This window comes from Branchiostoma floridae, chromosome 3 (assembly GCF_000003815.2).
Source record: "Branchiostoma floridae strain S238N-H82 chromosome 3, Bfl_VNyyK, whole genome shotgun sequence".
Classification (NCBI taxonomy): Eukaryota; Metazoa; Chordata; class Leptocardii; order Amphioxiformes; family Branchiostomatidae; genus Branchiostoma; species Branchiostoma floridae.
In genome coordinates, this window is record NC_049981.1 from 1,287,577 (window position 1) to 1,314,675 (window position 27,099).

At 41.8% G+C, this 27,099-nt stretch overlaps 2 protein-coding genes across 3 annotated transcripts in view; one reads left to right on the plus strand and one right to left on the minus strand.

The window, feature by feature from the left end:
- Positions 1-27,099, plus strand: part of LOC118410859 — a 55,038-nt gene that overhangs the window by 16,224 nt on the left and 11,715 nt on the right. The window contains exons 18-34 of the mRNA XM_035812719.1: positions 211-420; positions 848-1,105; positions 1,241-1,426; positions 1,766-1,984; positions 2,233-2,430; positions 15,228-15,464; positions 15,796-16,056; positions 16,823-17,068; positions 17,584-17,826; positions 18,071-18,256; positions 18,550-18,768; positions 20,238-20,447; positions 24,387-24,644; positions 25,127-25,354; positions 26,120-26,223; positions 26,452-26,544; positions 26,872-26,992. Coding sequence (XP_035668612.1) covers positions 211-420; positions 848-1,105; positions 1,241-1,426; positions 1,766-1,984; positions 2,233-2,430; positions 15,228-15,464; positions 15,796-16,056; positions 16,823-17,068; positions 17,584-17,826; positions 18,071-18,256; positions 18,550-18,768; positions 20,238-20,447; positions 24,387-24,644; positions 25,127-25,354; positions 26,120-26,223; positions 26,452-26,544; positions 26,872-26,992 — 3,477 coding nt within the window. The remainder of the gene's footprint in view (positions 1-210; positions 421-847; positions 1,106-1,240; positions 1,427-1,765; positions 1,985-2,232; positions 2,431-15,227; positions 15,465-15,795; positions 16,057-16,822; positions 17,069-17,583; positions 17,827-18,070; positions 18,257-18,549; positions 18,769-20,237; positions 20,448-24,386; positions 24,645-25,126; positions 25,355-26,119; positions 26,224-26,451; positions 26,545-26,871; positions 26,993-27,099) is intronic.
- Positions 3,920-10,045, minus strand: LOC118410860. Of its 2 annotated transcripts, none has more exons than XM_035812721.1 (2): positions 6,895-10,045; positions 3,920-4,145 (listed from the first exon to the last, which is right to left on the minus strand). In XM_035812721.1, exons 1-2 carry the CDS (start codon positions 10,016-10,018, stop codon positions 4,123-4,125), a joined length of 3,147 nt encoding a protein of 1,048 aa, XP_035668614.1. In that variant the 5' UTR covers positions 10,019-10,045; the 3' UTR covers positions 3,920-4,122. The 2 variants fall into 2 exon arrangements, with proteins under 2 accessions (XP_035668614.1, XP_035668613.1); XM_035812720.1 differs by lacking the exon at positions 3,920-4,145 and adding an exon at positions 4,160-4,358.

A 27,099-nucleotide genomic window follows, 5' to 3' on the forward strand; every position in this document is an offset into this window, starting at 1 on the left:
ATCTGCAATATTGTATATACTATTGACGCCATTTCACAAGTTTAACATTATTATAATAACTTTTGCGTCCTTAGTGTGCAAAAGGTCTCTTTCACACGTCGCAGTATGTAGTTTTGGTGGCTAGGACAAAAATGCGCCAATTTTTTATTTTTTATTTTTGCTTCAAATAGCACGTAAGTAACACGTGTTTATATCTTTATTACAAATCAGAGAACGGCAGTAGATGGCGTGATGACCTCCGCTGTGGTCCAGACTTCCCAGCCCCAGGAGCCGCCTCAGGAGAATGTGACCCAGTGTCCTTCACTCCCTGCTGCTCCATCAGTGGCTTCTGTGGGAGCACAGAGGAACACTGCAAGTGTGAAGGTTGTGTGGACTTCAGAACCGGCAGTGGAGTAACAGAAGAGTCTTCCACAACAACAGGTGTGAGGAAACTGAAATTTCTTCGTAAATAATCGCCTGGCGACGTTTCGTGATCGCATGTCACCTGCTTCAGATCAATACTGACTGGTTCTACTTCACACGATTAAGTTGAAAGAATTCGGTCCTGGCTTTATCCAACGCTTTATCCATCTTCGCTGGACCTGAAGATCTGTTTATCAGAATATTTCAGTTTCCAATGGCTATCAGGCATCTTCTTCAGAGATACACGCAGTGGAGTGCTATATGCGCATGTAGCCTGTATGGGTAGTGATTTTGCGTCAAGAAACAGAACTACAGTCAGAAGCTCTGAAGAAGATAGCTGATAGGCATCATCAAAACGTGATCAGGTAAGAATTTTGGAACTGGAATAAGAAAAACCCTCCAACCTGATGAAATTATTTTTGATGTTTTGTTTTCCTTGCTACAGTTAAACCGCTAGAATGCCTCACAGACTACGAAGGTACATCCTACCGCGGTACAAGACAGTTCACTCAATCAGGACTCACGTGCCAGCACTGGGATAGTACTTTTCCACACAACAACACGTACTTGGAAAAGTTTCCTAACAGCGGATTGGATAAAAACTTCTGTAGAAACCCAGACGGGCGTCCAGATGCAGAGAGACCGTGGTGCTACACAACAAACCCAGATGTGAGATGGGAGTATTGTGACATCCCAGCTTGCGGTACGTGAAAAAGAGGATATCATAGAAATGATACTTTACTGTCAAATGAAAAGCATATGTAGATTTGGAACATTTAGGTTAAGAGTCTAATTAAAGTTCGATACATTTCAACCATTAAAAAAAACTCTTCTGCAGGGCAAAATGACAAACCAAAATGGAGGGATGACTGGCGCTGTGGCCCGGGGTTCTCAGCAGAGGGCGCTGATACCGCAGAGTGTGATCCTACGTCATGTTTCCCATGCTGCTCTGCGGGTGGCTGGTGTGGCATCACCGAAGACCACTGTGAATGTCCCGGATGTACGAACTACCAGGAGATATATGGTACAAGCATTTTATTTTATTCAAAGTTTATATTTCAATGCATTTACATTTTAATTTCTAAACAACAAGGTTGCAAGAGTGTACTTTATAGGAGAGTATTAAAAAAGATTAGTGGCTGTTGATCAGTGTTTTTTTTTCATACTCTTTAAAAAAAATTATAGACGTAGAATTCCAAAGGAACTGTAGTAACACGAAATACACACCTGGATTAGTTTACAAAATAGACACCTGGATTGTTTTATCATACAGAATAGAGCTTTTTGATTCTTCAAAACCTTTATTGATAAGCCGTAAAATTTCACTGATAAACCATAAGACACACAACGTATCTCTCTACAGGGATCCCAGCAATTGTAAAGGAAGAAACTGTGGCAGCACCAGAGATGAGATGGAGGGACGATTTCCGATGCGGACCTAACTTTCCTGCACCTGGAGCGGACCCAGGCGAATGTGACCCCCATTCTTGCTTCCCATGTTGCTCAGCGTCAGGTTACTGCGGCCACATTTTGTCAGAGCACTGCGACTGTCCCGGATGTGTTGACTACAGGTTTCACAACCGTGGGTATCTTTTAATGATATAAGAATTCAATTTTTTAATCAAATCTCAAAATCTTTCTACCATATGTAATAAAATTCCTCCTGTGTTGCCAAATCATTGAATAAAGATTTGTAATGATTGTTGACAACTAGGTCAATCTAGTTAGCGCCCAATATTTTAATCACAATTTTGACGACTACTTGATTACCATTACCGATGTCCAGGCGACATGTCCGCTTAAGTTAAGAGGTATTTTGTTTCTTATTAGAGAACGGCAGTAGATGGCGTGATGACCTCCGCTGTGGTCCAGACTTCCCAGCCCCAGGAGCCGCCTCAGGAGAATGTGACCCCGTGTCCTTCACTCCCTGCTGCTCCATCAGTGGCTTCTGTGGAAGCACAGAGGAACACTGCAAGTGTGACGGTTGTGTGGACTTCAGAACGGGCAGTAGAGAAAGCCAGATTACAGGTACAGTACCGAGGACGTTCTCCGCTTATGTGATCTTGAATAAAGCAAAATGTACTTCAATTTTGCTAAGAAGGTCGTGTCTGTTGTTGCATGTAATATATGCATGTAATATATGGTTTAGCACCATACCTAAAGTATCTATATGTGAATATTAATGAAACTTGCTATATGGTTAGGATATGAAAAGTAGAGGTAAGATGATTTAAAGTTTGGTGGCTTGCCTTGGCACCGTCGCAGAACGTCCGGTTTCAACTAATATGTGCTTAAGCTATGGTCAGCCGCCACGCCACGTCGAGAGTTCTATGGAATTTTATTTTCCTTCCGCGAGAGAAAGTAGTCCGTTCTATGATTCCGAGCGTTAACACCCCCAACAAGAAAGCCTGTTGCTTGAATATTTTACCACGTATCTTTTTTACTTCAAGTTATTTACAATCTACCAGCTTTGTTTCGTACTCCTATAGTTTTTTGTACCGATGATTTATCGCTTTCCTGTCAATAATACGACCCGAAATTAGCTTATTTTCGTGTGATTTCACCTCTTGTTTTTAACGTGTTGTAGACTTCAAACCAACAGGAAATTAAGTGTGTAAGAAAGGGCAAAATCTCTATTTTTTGTTGGTATATGACTTATTACACATTTCAAGGGCGTAAAGCATTTGCCGCCAATCCGCGCGAGGCGATGTCATCAGGAGCGGTCATTTTTGATTCCAGAATAGAACGCGCGCGTCGCCTGGAGCGGAAGCAGACGTTCTGGTCCGTGGGCTGGTAGCGGCCGCGATTTAGTCGTCTCCCGACCGAAATCTCTTCTTGTAGAATAATTACTAGAGTCCATTACTTTTGCATCTAATTTACTGGTCGATTCCAAGACGTCTTTTTATGTCTCGTTCCATTGATACTAAAAAAAAATGGCAAGATCAAGGACCCATCAAGGAGGTTAAAAAAACCAGGTTAAAAAAACCTTGGTAAGATCTAGTAATTGTTTAAGCTTGCAGGTGGAAGGGTCACCGAGCCAAAGAGAAAGTTCTGCCCATTTAACCAAGATGGCAATCCCAATCTTACCAAAGCGCACCTACGAAACTACATTTTTGTAATACCTCAGAGTCTGTTTTATTAAAGAAAACTATTACATGATGTATCAAATAATAAGAGAATCAGAGTTAAATGTCATGCCATTCACGTTCCCTATAACCAATAAGGTTACATGGGCTCATATAGCCTCTTTGCTATAAACCTAACCAAGGTTTACAGTATGGTTACTGGTAACATTTCATTCATAATTGTCAACAGTTCATATCATATATGTTTGACACATTTAATTACCATGTACCTAAATTATACCTAAGGTGCATGGAATGATGCATTGTCAGTTAACATTGAGCCCAATAAGAAACCAAAAGGTTCAACTTTTTCTTCTCTCATTGACCTAGATTCACCTAAAGTATATAACCCTTCCTATTGTACTGTAAAAAACAACACAATGAGCCATATATGTTAAATACCAGCCAAACTTTATTAAACAAACAAGTCATGCCTAAATATTGATGCCCAATTGGAAACAATACTTGGAATCAAACAATTTACTGCCAAACATCTGGCGATTCTTTGGGCCAGAATGATAATTCCAATAATGTGAAATGATATGATTGAATTCACGCCAAATGATATGAATAACCAACAAAGCTGTCACCCTCCTCAGATCCACAGCAGAACATCACCTGTATAAACATATTTCAAAGAATGTTAGGAAAAGTACATATTCTTTAAGAATTTACAATCATTATGATTAATAGTAGATATATCATTCTGAATTTATACTTCACTTATTACATGTGTATCTGCAATGATACAATGTCAATCAAAGAAATTAAAGTTACAGACAGTTGAGCTGCAAGAGGCACATCCTCAGCTGATCTGGGGTAGAACTCCATCTAATGCAAAAACAAACAAAAAAGGTAAATATCCATTCGTCATACATCAGGTACTTACCGTACTTACTTACTCATCAATTACAGATATCATACACTCAGTCAGGCACTCACACTCATTCACTTACTAGTACTCCTCTTAGTATCTTTATTTAGATATATGTTAAATATATTATCAATTTTATCAAGAAATTTCTTAGACTAAGAATATATTAACGTTATATCTAAATTTTAAGATCATATGTTTAGCAATGACCCTAGACTACCAAACCCATAGGTGAGGGACAGCTGGAGTAAGGAAACAAAGTCAGAACCTCCAACCTGCACCCGTACCAAAGTGCGGGGTTACGCCTTTCCCGTCAACTCGGGGATCTGTGTGATGTACCCCATGTTGACGTCGTTAAGTACGACCTTTACAGGGGTCAGGCGCCTCTAACCTACCTACGGGGGCAGATGTCTAAACCTAGCAGGAAGGGGTTCTTTGGAAAAAGGAGAGAGGGAGAGAAAGTGGGTGAAGGAGTACAGAAAAGACCAGCTTCCCCTCACCTATACCTTAGGCTATACAAAAATAGACAGTCCTATTTCACTCATTATTACCCTTACTCTACCTCAGAAAATTCTGAATCAGAAATATGATCTAATAAAGACAGACTACCACAATAAAAGTCATCTATAAGATTTACATAGTCTTGATCATCACTACTGCTACTACTATCTGAATCTGTTTCAGCATTGTCCTGACTTACCTCATTTTGCTCAATACAAATAGAATTAGAACAATCTAAACACCTACATCCTGGACCACATGCTTGACCTTTCTTGAGACACTTACATCTTTTACTAGAGCACCCACTTTTACATTTACACCCCCTGGTTAAAAACTCCACAGTCTTCTGCACCTTTTCAATATTTTCTTTAGAATCCCAAGTAATCATTAAATTACCATGATTATCTATTTCCCAACCGTACCTATCTAATAATACAGACGAAAAATCCTGCTCTAAAGCCTGAGCCCAAGTGAGGTAAACCCAACAAGAACGTAACCAATGGAACCAAAGGGACTGAAAGGAAGGTAAACTATTATCTTCAAACTCTATTCTTTCAAAGATGGCACCCCTAATAACTTGTAACCAGTTTTCATGAATCTTTGAAATATTATCCCCCCTCGTTTCTCTGAAAAGTTGGGCTGGAGATGAGTACTTAAGAAAAGCAGAACGGTGTTTTTGAAAGTAAACACTACCAACTAAACGAACAAAAGCCAAGAACCCTGTATCTTTATCTGCACAAGAAAGAGAACCACTAGTTTGGTCAGAGTTTCCACTAGAAATGAATTCTGAAAACTGAAAGAAAGTTTTCATAAATGATACCTTACCAAGGCCAACAAAAAAGGAAACATAATCACAACCTGTACATATAAACAGTGACTGAATTATATGGGGTAGTAGATATCTAGAAAGGGAGGAAAGATCAGGGTCCTTGTCAAAACAAGATAGCAACTCGTTCACATCCAGACATTGCCAATTTCCTGGTTCAGCTTTTTGTAAAATGACAATTCTTTTATCTGTATGCCTCACAAAAGGAAGGCCCACATGATACGTGTCCGTATCAGGTGAATAAATCATTATGTTTTTGTAACTGCTTGAAGCAGCATGCAGCCAAACACGAGTGTCACTTTCCTCGTGATTGGACCTACAGTCTGGAAATGGAGAGATGCCATCTACTGAAGAAACAAAACACATATCTCTCTTATCATCAGTAAATGCCCCAGCTGTGAACACTTTCTGTTGCTGCCTCAAAAAAGGTGTACAAATTGTAAGTAAAGAAGTACATAAGTAAGAACATAACAAACGTTTGTTTGGGCGCAAGGAAATGAATTTTCTCCAGTCTTTTGGGGTGCATGTATCATCAGAAATTGAATCAAGTAGTGTTAAATTGTCATTTTCCAAAACAGAATCTCTTCTATTTCTTTCAACATCTTTAGGACTAGGGCCATTTCGGTGGGGGTCATCAAAAACAATATGGACTTCATAACAACCTGACTGAAGAAAAGGCAAAACCCATTTTAGAAACAGAAAATGTGAATACTCAAGAAAAGTTCTATGCTGACCTAATGGAGATGTATTGATCAAAAACATTCCTTCTAAAACAGAGCACTGGGGAGAGAAATTGGTAGGGTACATTTTGGTGAAAGAACTAGGGTATCTAGACTGGAAAAAAGAAGTGGTTGCTGATTTAGCCCCCTTGTGAGGGACTCCATCAGCATTACATAAAGCACGAGGCAGCTCCAGAAACTGACCTAGCTGGGGCAAATCTAACAGGTGGGCAATTTCAGATAGGGGCTTATTTTGATTTTGGGACCAGGAAACAACTCTACGATAACATTCTAAAACTAACTTTTTGTCTTTTTCACTTTTGGAAACCCTAGACTTTGTCATTTTAATTTGAGAAAAAGTTCTTAAAGACTTTCGTCTTTGGGGTGCTTTATTACTTGGATTGTTAAGTATCCTGAACCTAATGAATGTGTCTAATGATGCCTTACCTATTTCCCTAAACTTAAGCAAGTCTTCTCTTTGAATATCTGAAATAGAAGCTCCTGTAAATGGTTGGGACAGACATCTATCATGTACAAGGGCAGAAAAAATGCCGGCATCTACAACTTTTTTTGCATAATAAACAATATTCAGCCTTTCTTGTTCAATGATAGTCGGACTAAGATCAGTTTGAGTTCTACAATTTGTTTTGACAAGAATTTGTTTTTTAACTTGTTTAATCAATTTAGCTCGATATGGTAAAAACAGAACAAGATCTTCAATTACAAATTTGTTAGGCCCTGTAATAACTTCTTTTGTGTCCCTATTTATCAACATTTCATGACTCTCATCTAAAGCTACATTAGAATAATTAACAGAATTAATACTGGTAACAAATCCCCCCTCTTGGAAATATCTGAGAATATGGTCAGGACAAGACAATATATCACAAAGATGCAAGGGAATGATTCTAGAATATATTACATGGTCAAAGGCATGGAAAAGGGGTGCCATCATTTTGTATGAATACAAACGCAAATTCCAATTCCCTGATCTAATTGCTATGAAAAGAGAAATATATGCCATAAAGTCATCATGAACAAATCTGTGCCAAAACAAAAATACTTCATCCCGGGCACATGCTGTGGAACAAAACTCCTTGAAGTCATCTTCTATACCTTCTAATTCCATTTTCAATAATTCCTGTCTTCTTACAAAGTTGTCTCTATCAAAACCTGGGTCACTAAAGTGCGGTACTGATTCTAAAAATACCCTTACCTTATCAACAATAGTCTGGGCTGAAAAAGAACAACTTGATGAACATTGATCAGTAGTGTCAGTACTATTCCTTCTATACTCTAGAAAAGCTTCAATTTCACATCTGTATAAGGCCTCCCATACTTGAAGCAAAAATTTATGAGTGCGCTTAAAATGTTTACATAAACCAACTGAAAGTAAAGTCTGTCCTTTTATTCTACCTGAAGCGATCTGTTTCAACCCTCCTTCCCAATAAACTTTCATTAATGCATTCTGGTAATTTTTCAATGTATGCCAATCACCCGGAAAAATAATCAACCAACTTAAAGCGGGGCCATACTCCTGTTTTAATTTGAGAAGGTGGTCATAAGTTTTTGCATCCCCAACAACAACTAAATATTCAATATCAACGCCAACATTAAATGAAGTGTGAAGGAAATTAAGGGCTTTTAACATTGTCTCCTTACAGTCAGCATTTTCATTCATTATAGATAAATATGCAATATTAGACTTTTCTGTGACAGGGTCCCTTTCTAAAAATAGTTTACATTTCAAACTGGGTAATTTATGAGAAGAATCTGTCAAATCTGATATACATCTTTCAAATTGATAAAGTAATACTTCAGAATTAAATTTATGAGACTCTTTCATTTCTTCTTCAGATATTCCAAACTGTTCGAAGGTCAGGGATATTGGAGTGGAAGGGACTATAGACTGAACACAAGATGGGGGTGTAAGGGATAAAGTACTATGATCAATTTCCTTTGGTGACCTTTTTCTTTGCCTAAACTTTGAAACTAATTTGATTTTCTTTGATACTGGCTCATCAGTTTCAGTAACATTACCTATACCTACAGAGATATCTTCACTACTATGTACAGATGAATTTGGCTTGGGAATAAGAAGGGATTTAGGTTTTGGTTGGACGGCTTGAATAGATGTACCGTTCCACCCTCTGGGACTACCTGTCACAGCTGCATGGGGACTACCACTATTGATGTTGTCTATAGAAGCTACTGTAAAAGAACCTTCTGTCAAATTATAATGATTATCTTCTAATCTCAATTGATCTAACATTCCAGAAATAAATCTTTTATGAGAATCATTGGAACAACATACACCAAGGCGATTTAACAATTGCATAAGATCAGTAGACTGGCTATAAGAATGAATTAATTCTGAATTAATCATATGAAAAGGATAACTACACTGACCGTCAGAGACAATAAATAAGATAAGGAAAGTAGCAAAAAGACGTCTCAAAAACTTGGAAGAACTATGGCTAGAATTATTCTTAAGAAATGTTAAATAATGTTTATTCATATCAAATGTTTCAAAATCAGACATAAGAATTTCAGACTTTTGCATAGTTAATACAACAATAAAGTTCCAAACAATAGGGTTTATTTCTTTTGAAATTTGCAACATGTCAATTTCATGGAGGGAACTTGGACACTGAACAAACTTATCAATGAATTTGGAAGATTCTTGATGAACTAGACTATTCATGTACATCAAAGAAGATAAAAGAGAAGAATTGATTGTGTCTTGATTTACATCTGTGAACATAGAAGCGATGTTGGACTGAATAGACTTTAACTCAAGATCCCGCTTGTAAGTGTTTAACCGTGCAGAATATAAAGCTAAATGAAGGGATTCAATTAAATCAGCATCTTTATAGTATAACAAAAAACTTAGTTTGTTACTTTTGCTTGAACTTTTGTGGATTAAAAAAAAGTTTCCCAGATCACTCAATAACCCAACTAATAGCCATCTGGCTTGAAAATAGAAAGCATCAGCTTCGTCAATTTGTTCCTTCCTGTCAAATTCCTTAATAAGTGTCTGAATACTCTCTACATAACAATCATAAGCATCAACAAGTAATGAAGATTTATTCTCCAGAAACAATTCACCTACCTTACAAGAAACCTGGTGCAAAGCTAATTGTGGTATGTTTTCTAGGCTATGTTCTACTTCAAAATTCCTCAACATTTCTAAGCGTTTTTCTAGACTTTCCTCACCCTTGACAAGATTCCCTGATCTATATAAACATTGATAACAATAGTTGCACAAAATAGACCCTTCTAACAAATTTGAGTCAACCAATTTTAAAGCTGATTGTGGAATATTCAATTTTGGACAGAACCGTTTCCTTTTATGTGACTTTATTACCTTGCAGCAATGGGTACATTTATCTTGTTCATTAAATCTACAAAACTGATGATAATGAAATGTGCACATATGAATAGAATTTGGCAAGGAACTACATCCTGTAGCTGCTTCAGAAATGGAGAGAATGTAAGACATCATGTCATCAACTGAGAAATTTTTACGCTCATGGTTGGCCAATTCGTGGCATAAATGAAACTCAGACATGAAACATGGTTTTTGTGGCAATGTTGCATCAGGAGTGTCAGTGGAAGAATTTGATATTTCTGAAACTGAATCTTTGGCCAGCCGTCGAAAGTTACGCTCACATGAACGACACACACAGTCTGTACTAGAAAGTCCTGTATTATCGATTACCCAAGTTCTAAGTGATTCATTCCATCCCTGTGGATGTGTATACTTATCAAATTGAAAAACAGGTGGCTTCTTACAATGGGCACATGCTGAGGAACATGGCCTGTCTGGATGAAAATTAATAGGTTTACCTCCCCCCACAACCAAAAAGTGTCACTATCACAGTCTTATCATGTATTTCTACAAAATCATTTTCATCATAGAGAATACTGCCCCCCAAGCTAAGGTTTCTACATGAAATGTTGAATCCACATACATTACTTACCATCTTTTGTAATTTACACACCTGAATACATTTGCTAGGTGTCCCAAGAGTAAATAACTTACCTTCAAAACTGACAAAGAAAGTTTTACAGGAATCACTATCAGTACTAGACTCACAGACATCACTATTACTTACATATTCTACCCCATCCTTACCAGACTCACATACATCACTATCACTCACATCTTCTACCCCATCCTTACTAGACTCACAGACATCACTATCACTCACATCTTCTACCCCATCCTTACTAGACTCACAGACATCACTATCACTCACATCTTCTACCCCATCCTTACTAGACTCACAGACATCACTATTACTTACATATTCTACCCCATCCTTACTAGACTCACATACATCACTATCACTCACATCTTCTACTCCATCCTTACTAGACTCACAGACATCACTATCACTCACATCTTCTACCCCATCTTTACTAGACTTACTAGACTCACAGGCAACAATATTACACTCATTTCCCCCCTCCTCACTACTCTTACAGGTGACATTATCACTAACATCTCCTACCCCCTCCTCACTACTCTTACAGGTACTAGTACCTACCTGTTTAACCTTTTCCACCCACCCTGAGGGATTAAGGGGCCCACTATACAACATTCTAACCTCTAGCCTAGTTGGTACTGACAACTTCTCCCTCTTAGCTTTACCACTAACCCTCCTACACCTAGTCTTTCCCCTGCTAAACCCTCCTAATACACCTGTACTCTCCTTGCCCTTCCTAAGCTTACAACTACTCCACCCTGTAGGACATATTACATACTGCACATCTTCCCCTTCACAACCAATACCACACACAACCTCACCTTTATCTTGTGCTTCTTTAAACTGACTAAGCCTTTTATTCATCATATTCTTCCACTCACTCTTACTCAATGTACGTGTGCTCCTTGGCCGGGAAGGACCCTTCCCCACACTACCCCCCTCTACCTTCCCTGGGGCCGGTCTAGCTACAGGTACCCCCCTTGGCCGGGAAGGTCCCTTCCCCACACTACCCCCCTCTACCTTCCCTGGGGCCGGTCTAGCTACAGGTACCCCCCTTGGCTGGGAAGGACCCTTCCCTGCACTACCCCCCTCTACCTTCCCTGGGGCCGGTCTAGCTACAGGTACCCCCCTTGGCTGGGAAGGACCCTTCCCTGCACTACCCCTCTCTACCTTCCCTGGGGCCAGTCTAGCTACAGGTACCCCCCTTGGCTGGGAAGGACCCTTCCCCGCACTACCCCCCTCTACCTTCCCTGGGGCCGGTCTAGCTACAGGTACCCCCCTTGGCTGGGAAGGACCCTTCCCTGCACTACCCCTCTCTACCTTCCCTGGGGCCAGTCTAGCTACAGGTACCCCCCTTGGCTGGGAAGGACCCTTCCCTGCACTACCCCTCTCTACCTTCCCTGGGGCCGGTCTAGCTACAGGTACCCCCCTTGGCTGGGAAGGACCCTTCCCTGCACTACCCCCCTCTACCTTCCCTGGGGCCAGTCTAGCTACAGGTACCCCCCTTGGCTGGGAAGGACCCTTCCCTGCACTACCCCTCTCTACCTTCCCTGGGGCCAGTCTAGCTACAGGTACCCCCCTTGGCTGGGAAGGTCCCTTCCCCACACTACCCCCCTCTACCTTCCCTGGGGCCGGTCTAGCTACAGGTACCCCCCTTGGCTGGGAAGGACCCTTCCCTGCACTACCCCTCTCTACCTTCCCTGGGGCCAGTCTAGCTACAGGTACCCCCCTTGGCTGGGAAGGACCCTTCCCTGCACTACCCCCCTCTACCTTCCCTGGGGCCGGTCTAGCTACAGGTACCCCCCTTGGCTGGGAAGGACCCTTCCCTGCACTACCCCTCTCTACCTTCCCTGGGGCCAGTCTAGCTACAGGTACCCCCCTTGGCTGGGAAGGACCCTTCCCTGCACTACCCCCCTCTACCTTCCCTGGGGCCGGTCTAGCTACAGGTACCCCCCTTGGCTGGGAAGGACCCTTCCCTGCACTACCCCCCTCTACCTTCCCTGGGGCCAGTCTAGCTACAGGTACCCCCCTTGGCTGGGAAGGACCCTTCCCTGCACTACCCCTCTCTACCTTCCCTGGGGCCAGTCTAGCTACAGGTACCCCCCTTGGCTGGGAAGGTCCCTTCCCCACACTACCCCCCTCTACCTTCCCTGGGGCCGGTCTAGCTACAGGTACCCCCCTTGGCTGGGAAGGACCCTTCCCTGCACTACCCCTCTCTACCTTCCCTGGGGCCAGTCTAGCTACAGGTACCCCCCTTGGCTGGGAAGGACCCTTCCCTGCACTACCCCCCTCTACCTTCCCTGGGGCCGGTCTAGCTACAGGTACCCCCCTTGGCTGGGAAGGACCCTTCCCTGCACTACCCCTCTCTACCTTCCCTGGGGCCAGTCTAGCTACAGGTACCCCCCTTGGCTGGGAAGGACCCTTCCCTGCACTACCCCCCTCTACCTTCCCTGGGGCCGGTCTAGCTACAGGTACCCCCCTTGGCTGGGAAGGACCCTTCCCTGCACTACCCCCCTCTACCTTCCCTGGGGCCGGTCTAGCTACAGATACCCCCCTCGGCTGGGAAGGACCCTTCCCTGCACCCTTCCCCTCTACCTTCCCTGGGGCCGCCCTAGCTACAGGTCCCCCCTGTCGGACCACACTAGCCCACTCCACCTGTCTCTGGTACTCCCCTGACTTCGGCTCCTCTCCTGGATGCTCCTTGTCCTTCTTCCCACTTCCTCCATCCGTCCCCAACCCAGGCCACTCCTCATCCCTCAACGTAAAGCGATGCTGGCAGCTGCGACGGTGCAGCTGCAGGTAGTGGCTCAAAGAAAAAGAAAGATACTTGGCATAGCTGATGTTCCCCGCTCTACTCAAATGTAAACCATCAACAGAAAACATGGCCCGGCGAGCCCGGCTACCATTGTCAAGGAAAAACACACCCTGGCGAGAACATAGGCGAAGCAAATGAAAGTTCAACTCAGAGCGCCTCCTGTCATAGACCTCAGAGTCAAACCTAGGCAGGATGCTAGAGATGACAACAGAGGCTGACGGGAAGCGAGACTTGGTAACAGAAATAAGGTAACTGAAATCATCAAGAGTCCGGCTGAGTGGACGGTGCATGGGAAGACAGTTAGTCCCCGCATGCAAGAACACCAGGTCAGGCTCAACAAAAGGGTGACGAGAGATGTCAGAAGTCAAATCATATACGGAAGCTCCAGGGTGCGCATTAAGGGAAAACAAAATGTCAGAAGAGAAGGTGGCATGGTTGGAGACATACTTACAGATAGAGTCAGTGAAGGCAAGGATGATCTGAAACAAGAGATAAAGTTTTGTTTACTTATTATTCTTTTTCTTAAATGAAATTAATTCTAGATAATGCCAATATCATATCCTAAGTGCCAATACTGATTGTGTCCACACATCCGCAGTTACACATCAAAAAGCCAACACCTTGGTACTGGAATCTAACGTTACAAGCAAATGGAATCATAGAAAATTACTTTCAAAATCATTTCTGAAAAATGACAATCCTACTGGGGAGTGGCAATGGTATAATAATATACACATTGCATTATAATTTGTATATATCTTCTTCTTCCAGTGCAAGCCCACATTAATGTGGATGAATATTATGCAGTTGTTGTATATGATATGGCATTATAAGAATTGAGCAGCACCCATTTTTAATTCAGTCTAGATCATTGCTAACGTTACATCTTAATTGTGACGTGAACCTGCGTTCATGTGGCAAATCTTCAATCACACTACGTACTACCCTTGGTGACGCACCAGCGTTACTATGCATTGTTTGTTTGTCTTCAAAAATCTGCATGACAACATCAGACTTGCCACTATTTTGGCGGGAAATTTTCATCGTAACACATTGAAATCGAGGAAGATATTCTCAAGAACTGCGCTATTAATTTTACAATATAGCCTATTTTCACTGATACATTTCTCCCAATGCAATCTGTTAAGCTCTCAATTAGGCAGATGGTGGTAAATCTATCACGTCCGACGACAAATATATCGTACAAAGGAGGATACAAGAAATAAAACACATCGGCCTCAGTGATTCAGTAAACAAACTATAGTACTCGGCATTACGAAAAGTACGGACCCTCACATTTCGGTAAAAAAACACACTGAAAAAGTGGCCCCAGCAGACATGAAAATTCAAACCTACCCAGATTTCAAACCAACAAGATATTCCAGTGAGATATGAAGGAATGTTCAACAACTCTAACTCAGTATTCATTTCAGACATACGAAAGGGCGTAAAGTGTTTGCCCACAATCTGAAAATTGTCTAAAATTTGCTTTTCATGGGGCGGCCATTTTGCTGATTTCGCTGTGTCCTGAATTAAACCATGAAACTTTGCTAAAATCGCTGTAAACCCGACGGAAATGAGTTGTATAGAGAGCACATGAAAAACACATCCGGACTTACCGCCATTTTCGCCGAAGAGGCCGCACATGTTGATGCAATTCGCTGTCAAACTCGGATGAAATTTCATCCCCCTGGCGCGGGAAAATGGTGTCCTTAGCAACGGCGTTGCTATGGACGGCGGATGGATATCCTTTGCAAATAAAGTCCGTTCCATTTCTGTTCGATTCACTACGTGGCTTGGCGGCTGATGGTTACGCTTTCACGAGAAAATAACGTTGTTTTGGTGCCTTTAACGGTTTTCTTCATTAAGAACTTCAGGGGACGTCTCAGTTTCAAACTTTGATTCATGTAAGGTTGAAAATGAAGAAATAATTTTTGACTCGTTGGTAACTCTGACGAACTTTTTGTTGTAAGGCAATACTGCAACAGTTGAGGGATACACTTCTCGCCATGGAGACTGCCCTGGGAACGACATCTGGGCCATTTACCGAGACCAAACCTCATTGGATGACTGCGCCCGGCTGTGTACGAGCCATCCCGAATGTGTCAGCTTCATGTTCTACAATAACCATAGGTGTTACCCTAAAACAAAGTCTTGTGCAGACACCACAATGACTAACCCAAGGAACGTGTTCTATGACAAAATTCTCGGTACGTTGTTTGTAATGAAAATGAAGATGTTAAGTGTTAACTAAATGTTCAGTACTTGAATGCAATAGGTCAGATGTATAATTCATTAATTTATGGCATGGTTTTATGGCAGAATGTTCATATCTTAAGTTTTTAATGTCACAAACAAAGCAATTTCCTTATGTTATATTATATAAGTAAGGTATTGTCCCATCAATTATGTCAAAGGTGACTTCATTAGCATAATTTTTATCTAGTATGCACATTGCTGTCTTTCTCAGTTGTATTGTCACATGTTTGATAGTCCTATCATGGAATGCAGAAAATGTATAAAAGTTCATTCTTTCCATAGATGGCGACCCATTTGAATGTCTTTCAACCAGCGATGGTACCACGTACCGCGGTAGAGTGCGGACAACCAAATCAGGAAATACCTGCCAACGCTGGGATAGCACCTATCCACACGAGCACAAGTACCTACAGAAGTACCCGTACCACGGATTGGATGAGAATTTCTGTAGAAACCCAGACGGGCGTCCAGATGCTGACGTACCGTGGTGCTACACAACAGATCCAGCCATAAGATGGGAGTACTGTGACATTCCTGAATGCGGTAAGAATTTTTGTACCTTAGATCTATTCATAAAAAAATGCCAACAAAAATGATAGATACATTGAAAACATGAACGTATAAACTTGAAAGTTCATCTGTGTTGGTAGAAGTCATTCTTGAAATAGTTTAACTGTAAATTTCCAACACAAAAATTGGACTCACCCAAATTTTCGACTGCACAGTATCAGTCTTTGTCAAGACGTGGACGTATAAAGTCCATAGCGAACAACACACTGGCGCAGCACAGTATGGTATGTAACGTAGATAGAAATACTTCTAGTTGTGTTGATAGGGAGTTTGACTATCATCAGTTTCTGCAGTTTGATATAGTATAACTTAATACATATTACCATATATATGTATGTATATATATGTGTGTGTGTGTCTATGTGTGTGTGTGTAGCGAAGTTATTATTTGATGCAGTGATGAACAATGAACAATTGCCAGACATTACAGTGGACGTGACACACATTGCTATTCATACTTATGCAGTATATATGCAGTCACGCTTGAGCACGCATCCTTGCCACTGCGTAACAATGCTCTTAGGACTATTAAAACGCATGAAACAATGAGACGATTAAACTTTACTCCAATCAAGAAATTTTACGCACCGAATCTCACGGTCTTCTACAGTCATCTGATTTGACTGCTGCAGACAAGGGATTTTTTTTGTACGTGTGACGTTAGCACTGGGTCAAAGTTCATCGGAAGTCTGCACGAACCCCGTTTCGGATTAATGAAGTGCTGTGTTTTTTTTACCAGACATCAGCTCAAGAGAGTGTCTTGACGGATCTACCTACGACGGGAAAATACAGGTTACAATATCAGGGCGTACATGTCAGAGGTGGGACAGTGAGACACCACACGTCCGCGATATCCGCTCACCATTTCCAGGACTTGATGAGAACTACTGCAGGAACCTACCAGGACTTGGGGAACGAAACTGGCCTTGGTGTTACACCATCGATCCAGACATCCCTTGGGAGTACTGCAGAATTGAAACATGTGGTACGTATTACTTCATAATAACACAAGAGGCAAATAAAGAAAAACTGCAGATCTTTGAATACCAAACGTAAGACAAAGAGGGGAAGAACCGAACGCATGGAAAAAGAGTGTATAAAATATAACTCGTAACATGTAAAAGACGAAACAAACTTTATGGTAGATTGCACTTGCAATAGAGAAATAAAAGAAATCATGTTTCCAATCATATTATATTTCATATGATTCAAAAATCAATGATTGCACTGAATTTTTTTCTCAATGGTTATTTACCATTCTATATTAAAAGAAGTAATTTCAACTCTACTGTTGAACAAATTTTAGAGACGAGACTTGCCGAACTTTAGTTTTTAGATTAGATGTAGAATTCATGATTTTGGTTGAATTTCTATGCCAGTTGGTTCATGAATGTAGAAATGCTATTATCCGTTCATAACAGACCCATCCACATTGTTCGTAACTTCCCAGCCTTGTTCCACAGGATAAGGTTAGAGATGATCAAATTGTTCCATTTTTAGTGACAGACGTTCTAGCGGTAGTTGGCGGATACTCACCTCGTCGCGGCGACTGCCCTGGGAACGACATCTGGTCCCTTTACGAAGATTACGTCACGTTGGAAGAATGTGCTCAGAAGTGCACCGATAATCCCGACTGTGTCAGCTTCCTGTTCTACGATAACCACCGATGTTACCCGAAGACAAAGTCGTGTGCAGAAACTATCAAGACCAACCCGAGGAATGTTTTCTATGACAGAATCATTGGTAAGTTCTCAGCAAAAAATGTACCAGTCGAATCAAAGCCATGTAATGAAAGCAAACACGTTAACGCTGTTACAACTTGTAATAGATGATTGACCAACTATAAATCATGATATCATATCAGTTCATTAAAAAATGATGTAACAACAAGCTACATGTTGTATTTTCATTGTTAAGTCGTTTTTGTGGCTATCACACCTCTTTAAGTCGGAATAGTTTTCTAATTACAACTGTCTGTTTTTTGTAGAAGTAGTTACCAGCAGGAAATGGCGGGAGGACTATCATTGCGGTTCTGGGTATTCCGCGTGGGGAGCTGAACAGGCAGAGTGTGATCCGCACTCCTGTTTCCCATGCTGCTCTGCGGCAGGCTGGTGCGGAAACACACCTGACCACTGTGACTGTCCCGGATGTACAAACTTCCAAAAAGAATATGGTATGGTCTGGTTGTGGATTAGATAGAGTTCACGGCTTAATGATCCGTCTATTCTCATGGTACATGATGATAAAAAAACATCATCATAACATGCAATACTACTGCAATTGAACTGTTCTTTGCCCTGAGGCCTCTACTTGATTAAGAGATAATAATTGCTTTTTATCATGATCAGTTTCTAAAATCTATAAGACACAAGACCAGCCAAACAATAAAACCTGTCCAGTACCTTTCCTAAGATTTACATTTGCCGGTAAATGGAAGAGAAAAGTATAATTTTTTTGTCCTTGCAGGAGTAGCTCCAATCACGTCAATTCATTCTGTACCAGAAGAGAAAAGAAGATGGCGTGATGACTATCGGTGTGGGCCTGACTTCCCTGCACCTGGGGCAGACCCAGGCGAATGTGACCCCCATTCCTGTTTCCCATGCTGCTCAGCGGCAGGTCACTGTGGCAACATCGGGGTTGAACATTGTGACTGTCCCGGATGTGTGGATTACAGATTTCATAAACGTAGATATACATATTAATTACATAGTAGTACATGTACACACTGCATTATATAGAATGCACATTCGTCCATATTGATTGTGTAGTCATAGTGGTGTTACCTCGGAAAATATGCGATAACATAATAGGCGTTCCCTTTCCTAAGCTCAAAAATCTTTTTTTCGCATAAATCAAAAGGCTTCAGGGAGTTCAAGCTACGAAAAAAATATTAAATGTGCAACATTGTATATCATATTGGAGGCACTTCTTCCAAGGGGCAAGTGGCCAGTTTTAAAGTGTCGTAAAGTGTCATTATACGTCTTAAGCATACTGAGGGTTTCTTTCACAAAAACACTTGCTTGCGTTTCGATGCCGGTCAGACATCTTCCTTATACATGTCGCTACATGTAGCCAATATTGCGCCTAGAAAAAAAACTGTGTCCTTTTTGGATCTTCAAGTAGCACGTAAATAACCACGATGGTAAAATTTGGCCCAAAAATTTCCATTCGAACGTGGAGTATCGGATTACCGGGGCTCCCGCGCGGTCCCCGCGGAGGGCTGACGGTGACTGAAACATCTTCTACAAGATCGTGATAGTTAGAAAAGCAACCTCTCACACGTATCTCGTCGAGATTAAATGAAAATTGGCAGTGTGTACACGTCAAATCTTACCATGTACGTGTGCTGCACAGTTTCGTTTCAATGTTTTCTGAAATATGCCTAGTTGGTTGATTTAGAAAGTGTGTTTGGTGCACAAAAAAACAAATACCATATTTAGATCGGTCCTAAATTTGACTGAAAATCCAAATCTTTTATATCATATGAGCATTGATTGTAAGATCAAACTTTCTGTCTTAGGGATTTTTGAACTTGTACTTAGAACTATTTTTACAGCCAAGATAAGGTCGAAAAATCATGTTTTTCACACTCAAAGACTCGTAATTCAAATTTGCCTCAATATTTCAAAAATCCCTAAGACACAAACCTGGAGATATTAGTTGTCGACAATTTAAGTCCTCAAAGAGTTGATTTGTACGCGTTTTGTAAGCGATTTAAATACCATGTTTGGCCGTATGTCGAGTTACACTGATAGGGACATGGAGTAATTGATACCGCCGTAAACAAGTGTTGTGATATTCAAGGTCACCAATAATGACGCCAGCAGCTTTGTTACATGTCACATATTCCAAACTTGGCGGCAGCAAAACTAAGCTTGCCAGATAACGTTTTATATTTGCGAAAATGTTAGTTTTTCTTCTGACGCACGACACCTAGGCAAAAACAAGGGTGTTTTCTGCGTGTTTACTGTAACAACGTGCGGATGACCGCGGGTGACCTCTAATAGAACGCCCGTTCTGTTCGATCTCGTCAGCGTTCTGTTCGATTACGTCAGATGGAACATGATTCGTGTTCTAAATCCCCAAATAGAAGTCTGGAAATTTTGGGGCCAAATTTTACCATCGTGAACATATTTTTCTTCATCACACATCAGAGAACGGCAGTAGATGGCGTGATGACCTCCGCTGTGGTCCAGACTTCCCAGCCCCAGGAGCCGCCTCAGGAGAATGTGACCCCGTGTCCTTCACTCCCTGCTGCTCCATCAGTGGCTTCTGTGGAAGGACAGAGGAACACTGCAAGTGTGAAGGTTGTGTGGACTTCAGAACGGGCAGTGGAGTAACAGAAGAGTCACCCAGCACAACAGGTGTGAGGAAACTGTCAGATTTTGTATAATTTGCAAAGTTGTCAAAACTATTAGCAGATGATATAAAAGTTTTCATGGTGCATCGTTCTATTTGTGTACTTGGGAATGATTTGGAGAAAGTATTTTTTTTGTCTTCAATATCAAATAACTATTTACAAAATGATTCCATACTTATGATAACAATGGGAGTTTAACTTATTATTTTTCATATAGTTGTGATGATTTGATGTTCTATCCAAACCACCAATGTCTTGATTTATTCCCCAATTATACTGGAGACCCTAAAATTATTCTTGCCAGAATATTTGAGTTTTCTATGCCTATCAGACATTTTCATCAGAAGAGAGAGAAGAGAAAATGGTTTATTAGATTAAAAAACTGTTGCAGCCCAAGGGCTGAATTGCAAATTTTTGTACATCGATTTCTTCACATTAACATAATTTCTTCACAATTTCTTAACAAATACATGGTACATCATATTAAATTCATTAAAACTAACTTGTCTGTTTCTTAAAACACTACAAGTTTTCATTGAGGAGTCTAACGCAATAGGGGAGAGTACTGTTACTAAACCGGGACGTCCTACATTTGAAACTGGTGTAGCTGACATTATTTCTCAGAGTTCTGTTGTGGACATCCCCCCGCCGCGGTGGGAGCCATGGACTGTATCTGGTAGAGTTCGCAAGAGACTGCGCATATCTAAGACACAGGATGTCCCTTCTAGAGTCCAGACGACTGAGACCTGTTGTGCACAGGGCAGACTCATAGGTGGCGTACTCTGGTCCCAGTATGATCCTCAGGACTCTCTTCTGGACGCGCTCAATCTTCCCTGATAGGTCACTGGACAGTCCCGGGTGCCAGACCACGCATGCGTACTCCAGAAGTGGCCGTACGAAACCAATGTAAATTGGTATAAGATCACACATGTCCAGTCCGTGCTTCTTCAGGTTCCTTATCATGTATAGTCTTTTGCTCCCTTTGCTGACAATTGTGGTCACGTGTTCAGTCCACTTGAGATTGTACTGGAGGATAACTCCCAGGATGCGTGCTGCCTGGACTACCTGAAGCTGGGAGGGTCCAATTGTAATTGTCGGCGGTGGTGGAGGATTTCTCATGAAGCAAAACACCATCACCATGCACTTGGACGGGTTCAAGGACATAAAGTTGGTCTCAGTCCAACGAGTCAAGCCATTGATGTCGTCCTGAATCCTTGGTGTTGCAGACACATGTCGTGATTCGGAAACAGACATGTCATCAACGTACTTAAAACCATCTGAAGACGTCTCGTTACTTGGGAGGGCGTCATTAACCAAGGCTAGAAAAACAAGTGGACCTAACTTCGTTCCTTGAGGCACACCACACGTCAGAGTTTGCCAGTCCGACACTGTGCCCTGATACCTCACACGCTGGCGCCGCCCTGACAGGAAACTGTTCACCCAGGGTACGATGGACGGGCGGACACCAAGGTCAAGTAACTTGCAAATGGCGGTCTGGTGGTGGACATAGTCAAAAGCTCGTGAAAAGTCAGTGAGAACAAGTGTTGTCACGTAGCCTGGTTTGTCTGATGCCTCAAGGATGTTGTGTACGAGACGCGTCAGGTAATGTACTGTTGAGCAACCATGGAGAGAACCGAACTGTCGAGGGTCCAGGTTAGGAAGGATATCCTGCATGCACCAGTCACGGACGATTCCTTCACACACTTTGGCAAAGATAGGTGTTAGAGAGATAGGTCTTAACTTCTCCAGTCGCGGTGGCATCTCCTTTGGAATGGGCACAACATCAGCGTCCTTGAACATGTCCGGTACCTCACCTTGACACAGAGAAGTATTCATAATGTCACATAACGGCTGGGACAGTTCAAAGGCAAATTCCCTAATAATCCTTGGGGAGATGCCATCAGGGCCAGTAGCTTTGCCAATCTTAACATTCCTTAGTCTGTTCCACATGTCCCAGACTGAGACTACCGGGGGTGGAGCAGGTGACGGAAGATACGCTGGCAGGTCCTCAAGTCGAAGTGGCGCGTGCTTCTGTGACGCCGCAGCGAGATGAGTATTGATGGCGTTGGCCACGTCTACAGCTGATGACGGGGAGACACCTGGGATGTCAATCTTCAACTGTCCTTTGCCCATGTTGCACATGTCTTTAATAGCCTGATACCACTTCTTCGGATCGGCTTTCTTAAGACCTTTGATCTTTTGCTGGTAGAAGGCTGTTTTCTTCAGCTGGATGGTGTGGATGATCTTGTTGCGAAGACGTTTTAATTCTGGTAGATTCTGTTCTTTAAAGGCCTTCTGGCGTAGCAGGATCAGGGCTTTCAGTCCTGGTGTCATCCACGGCTTGTCTTTTTCATGTAGACGGACAACTTTCGGTGGAAAGTACTTCTCAATCGCACTACACAGCGTGGAGTAGAAGGCTGAGCACTTGTCCGTTGCACTGACCGCGCTATAAACTTCTCCCCAGTGGTGCTCAGTGATCCACGATCCGAACGACCGTAAGTCCGACTGTCGTAAGGGCCTGACGATCTTCTTGACAATCTTGTTCTGCATAGAAGAACGTGACTTACTGGACCAAATCACGACGTTGTGATCGCTGGCGCCTACCGGAGGGTCCACTGTTGGTAGTTGCACTGTGCAAGGGCATCGCTGGCAAGGACTTGGTCTAGGATGGCATTTTCTCGAGTAGGAACAGTTACTAAAGGCTTCAAGGAGTGTTCAGAGCAGATGGCACTTACATCCAGGCGATTAAAGTCGCCAAGGACAACAACACCAACGCCTGGGTACTGTCTGCGGACGTCGTCAATGGAATCCGACAGGAAATCCAGAAGAGCGTCGTCACGAGTGGAGTTTGGAGGGTGGTAAACGGCACAGAGGGCGATGGACGACACGGATCGAGGAAGCCAATGCGGCCGCAGTTGCATCCATAAACATTCCAAGCCCGCCGGAACAGGGTTGAGAGGCTTCGCCGTTATAGAGTTCTTGACATAAACGGCCACCCCTCCGCCCCTCTTGTTGGGACGGTCCCTGCGGAACACGCTGTATCCCTCAATAGACGTGGCTTCTGTCGGCAGATCTTCAGAAAACCACGTTTCAGTGACAACGGCAATCTGGGCTTTACTGGAGTTGAGGACCAAGCTGAACTCGTCCATTTTATTCACCAGCGAGCGAGTGTTTGTCAACAAAATTCCTGGCATACTTCGAAGTTGTGAAGTCTTGACGTGATCACATGTAATGGAACGCAGGTGCTGTTTGCGAGCACTGATGTTGATGGCATTACGGTGGGATTGAATACCACTACATCGGGATTTGTATATGAAGTCAAGTGACGGGTTTACAGGCCTATTTCCAACAACAGTATTTATGGGTCTCTGAAGATTCCTACCAGCTCTGTTTCCTCTGTACCTGCCTCGCGTCTTCAGGACCCCAAGGCAGCGAAGGTGTGACTTCAGCAGAGGTTCAACTGGCAGTGCCATCCGCCTCAAACTGCGCAGAAATCCAATGGAGTACAGTACCCCGGAGGACGCCATGGCACACACGGTCACGCAGAGCTACAGCCACTCAGTCCGAGCTGTTTTCTGCACACAAACTTCACTTCACACAGTAGGTTGACCGTTCCGTAGACTCCTCAGACATTTACACAACTGTCAAAACATATATATTGCACAAAAACCTGATGAAGACACCGGAGCGGCGCTCTGTAGGAGAGAGGTATAAACCGCGGCTGCTCGCTACAGAGCGCCACGTAATATAGCGAAATACTGATCATGATGAATGGAGTGCTTTATGACGATTTTGTGGCAAGAATAGCACTACAGTCAGAAGCTTGAAGACCTTTGCTGAGGCATCATCAAAACGTAAGCAGGTGGGAATTTACTGGTACTTAAAAAAACAAACTCCAATCTGATATAATCATTTCGGATGCTTTGTTTTGTTCTTGTTACAGTTGAACCACTAGAATGTCTCACAGACTACGAAGGTACATCTTACCGTGGTACAAGACAGTTTACCGAATCAGGATTGACGTGCCAGCACTGGGATAGTACTTTTCCACACAACAACACGTACTTGGAAAAGTTTCCTAACAGCGGATTGGATGAGAACTTCTGTAGAAACCCAGACGGGCTACCAGATGCAAGGAAACCGTGGTGCTACACAACAAACCCAGATGTTAGATGGGAGTATTGTGACATCCCAGCGTGCGGTACGTACCATGTTTTCTGACAATTTAGAATCTTCGGTCTTCGGAATAATAGAGTAAAACTCAAGAATGATGTTTCCTTTTTGCAATTTGGAATACAGTATATACTACATAATATCCTTAAATAACACTGTTTCGATGATAACATTCTGGGAAAATCTTTGAATATCTAGTCAAAAATTATGGACATAAAGCAATGCGTTTCGCCCATTTATACAACAGCCATGCAACTACTTTATGGCATATGTGCTTTATGCCAATAACTGCTAGTTCATTTAGAAAATTGCTTGACGTTTCAACTTGATTACATAGATCAAATTGGTAAAATACCTTAGTTCTTCAATATTTCCTACACAACATCTCAATGATATGTGTTTTAGCAAATATGCAGAATATGTTGTCAATGTAAATTAACCATGGCTGTAAGGTAGCTTATTTTCATCTATAGTCATTAAATCAATTACTTAATTTTCTTCAATTGATAGAAGACGCTGATGATGCTACAACAACCTGCGACCTGAACCTTCAAGAGCAAGCAGAACGTTGCAAGGCAACCGAAGACGCTCCGATCTGCAGTGGTCATGGTGTCTGTGATTGTGGGCAGTGTAGATGCCATCACAGCCTCCCCATACTGCCCTTTCAAAGGTTTACCGGACAGTTTTGCGAATGTGACAGCCTGTCATGTGACCGATACAAGGGACAAATTTGTGGAGGTTTGATTTGAATTGATTTGGTTGATTTGCACATAAAACGAACGTACAGAAAGTAAAGTTAAAAAATAACATACAACGTGCAGGAGAGAGGAAGAAGCCAAATAGGCTTATACATGCCCTCCTAACAAATACTAGTACTAACAAACTACGATGAAATAATTTAAATATGAAACAGATGATAACAAATAGATAAGTAACAATTAAATGATTAACGACAAAGAAATATAGTAATTATTATGACATAAATGGAGCTATCTAATAGGGTAATAACAAATCAAATACAGTACGATATATCGATAACAAAATATAGGTGCATAGAAAATTATTGAAAAACAAAAAAGGTAGCAATTAAAGTCCTCTGACTGTATATATGTTAACCATAGCAATAAGTTTCGTCGTTACCTTCCAGTCTAGTACGACTACTCAAGTAACTACCATCTGTTGTTTTCATGTATCTTGATCTATTTTACACACTTATATTTTGACTTATTACGCCTCAGACTATTTCGTTATTTGTATCTGTATGTAACAGACACAATCGTCATTCGGCAGCTGCGCGGCAGCAGCTTGTTATACTATACTGAATAAACTGTCAGAAACTGATAGGCACTTGACAACATTGGTTCACTCTAAAATTGTTCTTGAAGTTTCTTCTTTAATGCATCCCCTTCCTCAATAAGCAATAGTAGGTCTCTTTATTTTAACACGTACAGATTTTTGTCATAGCTACTATGACATACTCTTTCCGCGATGTTATTCCAACAGGACACGGTGTGTGTCAATGTGGAGACTGTGTCTGTGAAGAAGGCTGGGCCGGCGCGGCTTGTGAATGCACAACAAGTGTTGACAACTGTATATCGTCAAATGGGGTAAGAATTTACAGTTACCATAATAAAACATAAAGACTTTATAGTATCTTCTTCAACTTGCTGTTTGGATAAAAGGACGAAAATGTATAAATATTTAGCTTACCCTGATGTGTGGTGTAATGTAAATCATTAAATATATACATATCTAATACATGGATTATTGCGATTTTTTAAATGTAATGCAAATACCAAGTTAATGTAGTTGCTGTGCAATGTGGCATTTTTCAGCTTATTTGTAACAACGGTGGTGATTGTCAGTGTGGCGTCTGCAGATGTGATCCATTCAGTTACTACTTTGGGCCTCAGTGTGAAGATTGTGCGGTAAGTTTTCCATCTACAAAATATATTATAGCACTTGTTCACCTTTATCCACGAGCGAACGTATATCCGTTGTTTGCATAAAACAGTGTACCAAGTAGAGGACATTCAAATTCAATATTCTAAGTACATTTGAACGTTTTATATATTAGGTAGGTAACTAAAGGATGGACCAAACATATGCAGGTAATTGGTACTGGTTGTGTGCATGAACAGCATCAATTAAAAAAAAAAACTGTCAAAACCAAGACTTCCTTGTTCTTCTGCGTTACTTGGATATTTCGAATTCTATATCCAGTAGCTTACTGATGGGTATGCTCATTTTTTTAGACCTGCGTTGGAAAGTGCGGAGACCTCAGAGAATGTGGAGAATGCCTGACTGGTGGAATGGAAGATTGCACGGAAGTTTGCAGCGGGTTAAAAGTCGTCCAAGTCGAAGACATTAACACAGGTCTGATTTAATGTCACCACATCCCCTTCCAAAACAATACCAGGATAACATTCAATTTCATCATCCAAAGGAAGCAATGATATGTAAGGGGATATCATTGCTTCCCG

What these genes read in the sequence shown, in the direction of transcription:
- LOC118410860 (XM_035812720.1), bottom strand. Translation starts at nt 10,018, where the DNA reads ATGTCTGAGTTTCATTTATGCCACGAATTGGCCAACCATGAGCGTAAA. An exon ending in GCTTAAGTTTAGGGAAATAG is followed by an intron (nt 4,359 to 6,894) that starts GTAAGGCATCAT and finishes TTTTTGCATTAG; the next exon opens with ATGGAGTTCTACCCCAGATC.